The 8507-nt window shown below is 28.4% G+C and overlaps 1 protein-coding gene across 2 annotated transcripts in view; it reads left to right on the plus strand.

Moving 5' to 3' along the window:
• Positions 1-8507, plus strand: part of LOC107705337 (FYVE, RhoGEF and PH domain-containing protein 4-like) — a 20350-nt gene that overhangs the window by 2525 nt on the left and 9318 nt on the right. For both annotated transcript variants that reach the window (XM_016508594.1, XM_016508595.1), the window contains exons 2-5: positions 2311-2424; positions 3821-3956; positions 5402-5657; positions 7195-7287. In XM_016508594.1, the coding sequence (XP_016364080.1) occupies positions 2311-2424; positions 3821-3956; positions 5402-5657; positions 7195-7287 (599 nt within the window). The remainder of the gene's footprint in view (positions 1-2310; positions 2425-3820; positions 3957-5401; positions 5658-7194; positions 7288-8507) is intronic.

Here is an 8507-nt window from a genome sequence, read left to right on the forward strand (position 1 = left end):
ATTTACAGAATTTTTATATCTGTATTTTTTTAATATTTATATAATTATTTAATTTTTATTTTTTATGTATATGTATATCTTAATTTTAGTTTTTTAGTTTATTTATTCTTTTAAAATAGGACATTTGGTGTGTAATTTAAACATCTTAGTCATGAAAATGATATTAATTTCCTGGTTTTGCTCATCTCTAAAATATTTGATTGCTGAAAAAGTGAAATCTCTATGAAGTGATTTTTGTGCAAACTGAAAGCGTTTTTTAGGTTTTCTCTTTATGACACTGAGAGCTTGTGGATGCAGCACTTCTTCTTACGAGGGTCTGTCGTTGAAAGCGTCAGAGTGAGAGAGTCTTTGTCATGGACTCAGAGCGTGAGGAACTGAGAAAGCAGACTGAGGAAGCACAGGCCTCCACAAACTCACATTTCTTGAGAGATTATCAACCAACAGTCAAACATGCTGCCTTTATTTCAGCATAATTCGTCTTTTATTTATTAAGAGAAAAAAGGAATACAATGGCAAAGATAAAACATCAAATAAACATTTTTAAAGTTAGGAGAAAATATGAGAAGTTGTCAAAGTTTAGGCTATTAAAAAGTCTTTTAACTTTTCTATGATTATTTTCCCAAAAAACACAATACAGCTCATTTAATGCACGCTGATCTTATAGCGGGGCATGTTGTCACACAATATCTGGATTTATTGCTGTTATTGTTGACTAAACTGTTATAATAATTGAATAAAAGTAATTGAAATAAAAAATTAAACATAAATATTAGATGGAAAAACGTCAACTTAAACTGACATAAAAATAATTTAAAGCTAAATAGAAATATATATATATATATATATATATATATATACACACACATAAACGAAAAACAACAACAAAAACCCTAGTAAAAATGTCAAACAGCAAATGAAAATATAAAAATGAAAGGTAATTAAAAATATGATCTTGTATTCTGCTGTTTATTGCAGTGTTGTTAACTAAAACTAAAACTATTAAAAAAACGTATTTCTACAAAAAAAAACAGAAATATACTGAAATAAAAATAAAATAGAAATATTTTTTGTACTTTGTATAACAATAAATCAAAGATTTGGCTAACAAATATTTAAAAACTAATAAAAATGTACAAAATTACAAAGCACAGAAGAGAATTAAATTGAAACTTAAACTAAAATTAAAGTGAAAGCTGAAAATATAAAAATAAAAGCTACAGTGTAATGCAAAATATGATCTTATAGCAGGGCATGTTGTCACACTGTATGTGGATTCTGCTGTTTATTGCAGTGTTGTTACTGGTAACTAAAATGGAAAAAATTATTTTAGATAATTAAAATAAAATATTAATATAAATATTACATGGAAAAAAACTTGAACTGAATAAAAAAAATAAATTTAAGCTGAATAGGAATAATAAAATAAAGAATAACCAATAAAAATGACAAAAAGCACATAACAAAATTAAAATAGAAGTCATATTTCATAAACTATATGTATTTCATTGTATTTGATGCTATATGTAAACAGTAAAACAAAACTTTTTGTGACCCAATAAATCTATGATTTGGCTGACAAATATCGTAACAAATATAAAACGATTGCGACAACCTGCACCTACCCAAAATGCTCATTTAATGAGTTTTAAAGGAACACTCCACTATTTTTGAAAATAGGCTCATTTTCCAACTCCCCTAGAGTTAAACAGTTGAGTTTTACCATTTTCAAATCCATTCAGCCGATCTCCGGGTCTGGCGTTAGCACTTTTAGCTGTAGCTTAGCATAGATCATTGAATCTGATTAGACCGTTAGCATCTCGCTCAAAAAAGACCAAAGAGTTTCTATATTTTTCCTATTTAAAACGTGACTCTTCTGTAGTTACATCGTGTACTAAGACCAAATAGTGGAGTGTTCCTTTAAGTTAGATATATACCAGCATACCACCACAAAAAAAAAAACTGCAGCAGTGTGTTTTATAAATCTATAATCACACAATGGTGTTCAAGAGGATGTGTGTTCAAGTGCACAATAGAGGAAGCAGCAATTTTCACTAAATACATCCTTCAGATGGTGCTTTCAGTTTAAATTCTCATTCAAATGAGTGAATGGTGATTTTTACATTTTTAAAAGAAGTTCAAAATTGAAAAAGCATAATCCACACGTTTCCCTGCATAAAATGAAACCTAACAGTCTGTGCTGGCTTAAAATGTGCTCAAAAACATCCCGCATCACTTGGTCAGTTTAATTGGTTTGCCTGGCTTTGCAGAAGTCATGCGTGTGTGTGTGTGTGTGTGTGTGTGTGTGGACAGGAGATGTTGGATGCGGTGGCCAGTGTGACGTTACAGACGAGAGTTTGCTGAATAGCAGGAGCTCAGTGTTGAGAAGGTCAGCGGTCTACACCGTCTCAATGCCTCCTCCGCCAGGTACAGAAATATTGGAATAATGGCAGAGAGTTCAGCACTCGCATTTACTCATTACACTGTATAAGACTCCTTTTAATAACTGAAATTCAGAGGTCTTCTGAAATATGAAGTAGTGCGGTTTGACTGTAAAGCAGCTGTAGGAGCACAGGAAGTGATGCTGGAGATAATGTAGGTTGTTGAGCTCGGCACTGTGGGCTTTACTCACAAACTCAACCTCCTGTAAAAAAAATACTAGTATTCATGCATGTAGTTATAAGTGAAATGGCAAATACTTACAGCAGAGGGACATGCTTTACATTTAGAACCGTTTTCCCACATTTATTCTTGTTAATATAATCAATATGGTTTTATTAGCTCATTTTTTTATTGAGAGACATGGAAGATTTGTACTTTTAAGACTTAGAAATGAAAATGAAAAATGCTTTTAAGACTTGGAAAATAAAAAAAAATGCTCTGAAAGTCAATTAAAATGTATGTATAAGAGGTTTTATGTAGGTTTCTCACCATATATCCTTAAATCTTAAATTTGAGAAAGAAAGAAAGAAAGAAAGAAACAATTTTTTTTAAAGTTATTAAATTTTTAATGATAATCTTTTTAAATTATTAAACAATTAAATTATTCAAATGCTTGATTATAAAATTATGTTTATTAAAATTATTAAATTATTAAATATTTATTTATATTCAAATGAATAGAGGTTTTATGTAGGTTTCTATCCATAAATCTTAAATTTGAGAAAGAAAGAAAGAAAGAAAGAAACAATTTTTTTTAAAGTTATTAAATTTTTAATGATAATCTTTTTAAATTATTAAACAATTAAATTATTCAAATGCTTGATTATAAAATTATGTTTATTAAAATTATTAAATTATTAAATATTTAAAATTATTCAAATGAATTATTTCTTAACTTTGCCACGTACATAAATGGTAAACAATCAGATACACAATTTCCTTTTGTAAGACAATAAAATGGGTGAAAATTCATTTTATTTTATGTTATAATATTTTATTTTTACATTGTTGTAAAAAGTATTATTAAAAATAATACATTGTTTAAATGATTACTTATAAAATAATTTTAATAATTCAAATGATTGATTATTTATTTTACAATTATTGAACTTATTAATTTAAAATATTTAGTGTGGGTTTGATTACAATGAACCATATTTGAGTTTGATTATTGCAAAAAGTGTAATTAAAAATCACAAATACATTATTTAAATGATTACTTTTAAAATGATTGAATCGTTAATTTTAAAATGAGAAATATCACATGTGGGTTTGATTACACTGACCTCTGCTGTTTGTTTTGGAAAAAATACTTCCTAGTCACAGATGATCACAAAAACCTGTTATGAAGCGTCTTTCATGTCTTTATTTTCCGCTGTAGTTCTTCCGAAACCAAAATTCCAGTGTCCAGTGAAGATTTCAGCTGGAAACATCATGGACGAGGAGGAGACGATGACAAACATAACCCGAGGAAGAACGACAGTGATCTCAAAATACCACAGAAACATTGACAAGAGGTGTGGAGGGTTTTATTTGTGTGTGCATCAGAAACTATATACACTTCTGTGTATTAGCATTGAAAAACCACCAAACCTAAAAAAAATTTTTTATAAAAAATATAAATTAATTAAATAAATAAAAAATATTAAATTGAAATTAATGAAAACATTTTTACATGGGTATTTTCACTCAAAAAATAAAAAATAAAAATGGTCAAGCAAACAACTTTACAATTTTTGAACTACTTGTAATGTAACGACCCTAAACCAACTTCATGAGGGGCACCCTTTTTTTTTTTTTTTTTTTTCATTCAAGTAAAACAATGAATGAATAAATAAATAAATGCATAGCTAAATAAATTGATTTATTTGAATAAATAAAATATTTCATTAAAATATATATATTTTTTAAATGTGTAATTTTTTTACATTTTAAGTTGTAAATAAAACAGATTATTGGAATGCGTTTTACAACAAAATAATATTACAATCTTTACTATTACAGTACTTAAAAATGTTATGTTTTATTTTTTATTTTTTTTTAGTTTAGTTTGTTTGCACAAGAATAAAATATATACAATAAAAACAAAACAAAAATACAATCCATATACTGTGCAGATAGAGGCACAAAAACCCAAAAGGGCTTATTTAAAGCCTCAACCTAAACAATAAAGAAAACAAAAACAACTCAAGAAATTAAGGAAAGAGCTAAATTACAATAACAAATATGTAAATGTAAATGAATGCAAATTAATTGCAACATATGTGACCGTGGAGCACAAAAGCAGTCTTAAGTCACTGGGGTATATTTGTAGCAATAGCCAAATGGGTCAAAATTAGCGATTTTTCTTTTATGCCAAAAATCAATAGGATATTAAGTAAAGATCATGTTCCATGAAGATATTTTGTAAATTTAATACCCTAAATATATCAAAACTCAATTTTTGATTAGTAATATGCATTGCTCAGAACTTCTTTTTCTCGATTTTCTCAATATTTCGAGATACCCTCAGATTCCAGATTTTCAAATAGTTGTATCTCAGCCAAATATTGTCCTATCATAACAAACCATACATCAATGGAAAGCTTATTTATTCAATCTCAATTTAAAAAAATTTACCCTTATGACTGGTTTTGTGGTCCAAAAACCCAGAAATAATGTACTCCAAAAACAAACTTTACATGCAACATAAAATGCATAAAGAACAAAAAACAAAAAGTAATGAAATGTAATTGTTTGTGAAATTTGAATTGTGAAACTGTTAGTCCTACACCAAATGTTTTGGTGTTTAAGATGATGAGAGACATTGTTGAGTAGTATCTTATGTTCACACTTCATAAATAGGACAGTGAGGGGAAATTCACCCCCTCATTTCTCTCTGTAACCCTCTGCTCTGCCTTTGAGACTTTCACTTCCTGTCGCTCTAGACACGCTATTTGTCACCTAATACTCTCTCTTCCAGCGTCGCCAAAGCTTCATCAGTCTGCACTCAGTCGTCCTCGCAGGACTCCGGCTGGCACGTCTGGTCCGGCTGGTGGTCAGAAGAGGTCAAAGGTCACGCTGGGTTTGGAGAGCAAGAGACGGACGCTGAACATCTCCCGGTTCCCTCAGAGAGCAGCAGCAGGAGTGACAGAGCTCTACAGGACCACGAGGACGAGACTCAGGAGAACGTCCTAAATGAAGAGACGCAGAACATGGAAAAAGATGAAGACAAACAAGTGAGACGTCACCAGCATCACTATGACTAGTACTTATACTTTGTATTAGTGTTATGAATAAAGGCCGAAGCCTAATTATTAAACACTGGCACGACTTATGGTACAAACATGAATGGTAAGCGATTAGATCTGCAATTTTCGACTGTATATAATAATATGAGTGAAAATGTATAATATAGATCATATAAATAGCATTCGTCTTAATTATTGCAAAATGTGTTATTTAGTAAAAAAGTTAATATATTGTTTAAAGAATTACGTTTAAAATTATTATAGTTATTAAATTGTTTTAACATTATAAAATTATTTGTTTTAAAATAACTGAAAATGCATACATTATTTGAATTATTAAACATTTACCTGTGAGATGTAAATTCATAAATTATTTCATTAAACGTGTTATCTGTGAGATGATAAAATGGGTGAAAATGTATATTTATTATTACTGTTTTTAAAGAATATAAATTATATTTGTCTTAATTATTGTAAAAATTTATTTTTTTTATTAATACCTTATTTAAATGATTATAATCAGGCAATAAAATTGGTGAAAATGTATTATTTTTATTATTTAAATAACACAATTCACATTGTATTATTTATTGTAACAAGTATTACTTAAAAATTTATGCATTATTTAATTTATTACTTTTAAAATTATTGAAATTATTACTTTAAAAAATATAATCAACCATATGAACCATATCAACCAAAATATGTCAACCCTATTGGAAAATGGCATCTCAGGAACCGCATGCCAGTGGTTTGAGTCTTACCTCTCAGATAGGTCCTTCAAGGTATCTTGGAGAGGTGAGGTATCCCAGTCGCAACATCTAACTACTGGGGTGCCTCAGGGCTCAGTTCTTGGACCACTTCTCTTCTCTGCACTTATATATTGTTGCTCTTTTGTTAGTTTTGACTGTTTTTATTGTCCTCATTTGTAAGTCGCTTTGGATAAAAGCGTCTGCTAAATGACTAAATGTAAATGTAAATATAATAAATTATTATAATCATTAAAAATTTAAAATTATTCAAAATAATTCTTCGTAAAGGCTTTAGATAAAACTGTCTGCTAAATTAATGAACGTAAATGTAATGTGAACTGTGCAGTCCCTTGAAAAAGAGATGCTAGCTGTATCTAGAGACCAAAATATCGCAGAGATTTGGGATGTGGTCTCTTTGACTAAAAACAGTATCTTGGGAAGCACAAAACGGCATCCTGACAGCCAGCTACATTACTCTAGCATCATGGCATCAAGTCATTTTCTTTGAGAAATGTGAAAATCTTGTTAAATACTAGCAAAAATGTTCATTATATTGCACATCATAATGTCAGACTAAAGCAGTCTTTGTGTGACTGGTATCAGATATTTTTATCGACCACATGAGCCTGTTTTTTTCCACTCAGACAGTGTAGTTTTACTCTGAATGTTAGTGGCTTTCCAGCAGCAGACATTACCTAAGTTACATTACCACAGAGATGTGTCATGCTTTCAGATTTAATAACTGAGAGGAAATAACAGGCTGTTTTCAACAGGAGCAGATCAAAGAGCTCAAGCTCTATAAGATAGCCAGTGAGCTCCTGCAGACGGAGAGAGCGTACGTGACCCGGCTGCATTTGCTGGACCAGGTCAGTCCACGCTCTTCACTCACTTTTACATTCTTAAAAATAAAGCTTCTTTATTGGCATCCATGCTTCCATGAAGAAACTTTAACATCCATGGAACCTTTGTAAATTATTTTAAATGATTGCATTATTTAAATGATTAATAAATTACTCGCATTATTAATTTTATAATTATTCAAACAAATATTTAATTGGTTAAATTGTTAATTTAAAAATGACCATTTATGATTCCATGAATAACTTTAAACTTTAACATCCATGGAACATTTTTAAAGTTAATTAGTATTTTTAAAATGATTAATTCGACAATTATTCAAAAAATTTATTATTACTTAAATTATTCATTTAAAAAAAATATCATCTATGGTTCCATGAAAAACCTTTAACATCCATTGAACCTTTTTTAAAAGTATTAAAATGTAATTATTTAAATAATTTTTTTAATAATTAATAAATGTTTAATTGTTTAAGTTATTCATTTTAAATTAATTTTAAAATCATGATCATGATTTAAAAATTGAACTTAAAAAAATATTACATTAATTAAATGATTAATTTTAAATGATTAAATTACTTACATGATTAATTTTAAAATGATCATGTATGGCTCCATGAACAATATTTAACACCGATGAAACCTTTTAAAAAATTATTACAAATCATTACATTAATTAAATGATTAATTTTTAAATTATTAAGTTATTTAAATGGTTAATTTTATCATAAATGGCTCCATGAAGAACATTTAACATCCATGAAACCTTTTTAAAATTATTAAAATTATTAAATTGCTAAATTGTTCATTTTAAAAATATTTACTTGTTTAAATTATTAATTTTAAAATGATTACATTAATTTAAATATTAAATTTAAACGTAATTTAAATAAATTATTAATTTTTTGAATGAAATGAAAAATGGAACCTTTGTATTGCATACAAGTTCTTTATAATGGAAAAAGTTTTTTTAGATTAATAATATGTGACCCTGGACCACAAAACCAGTCATAAGGGTAAAAAATTTAGATTTATACATCATCTGAAAGAATAAATAAGCTTTTCATTGATGTATGGTTTGTTAGGACAGGACAAAATTTGGCCGAGATACAACTATTTGAAAATCTGGAATCTGAGGGTGCAAAAAAATCTAAATATTGAGAAAATCGCCTTTAAAGTTATCCAAATGAAGTTCTTAGCAATGCATATTACTAATCAAAAATTAAGT

Source organism: Sinocyclocheilus rhinocerous, unplaced genomic scaffold (genome assembly GCF_001515625.1).
Source record: "Sinocyclocheilus rhinocerous isolate Xijiao unplaced genomic scaffold, SAMN03320098_v1.1 scaffold1526, whole genome shotgun sequence".
Taxonomy (NCBI): Eukaryota; Metazoa; Chordata; class Actinopteri; order Cypriniformes; family Cyprinidae; genus Sinocyclocheilus; species Sinocyclocheilus rhinocerous.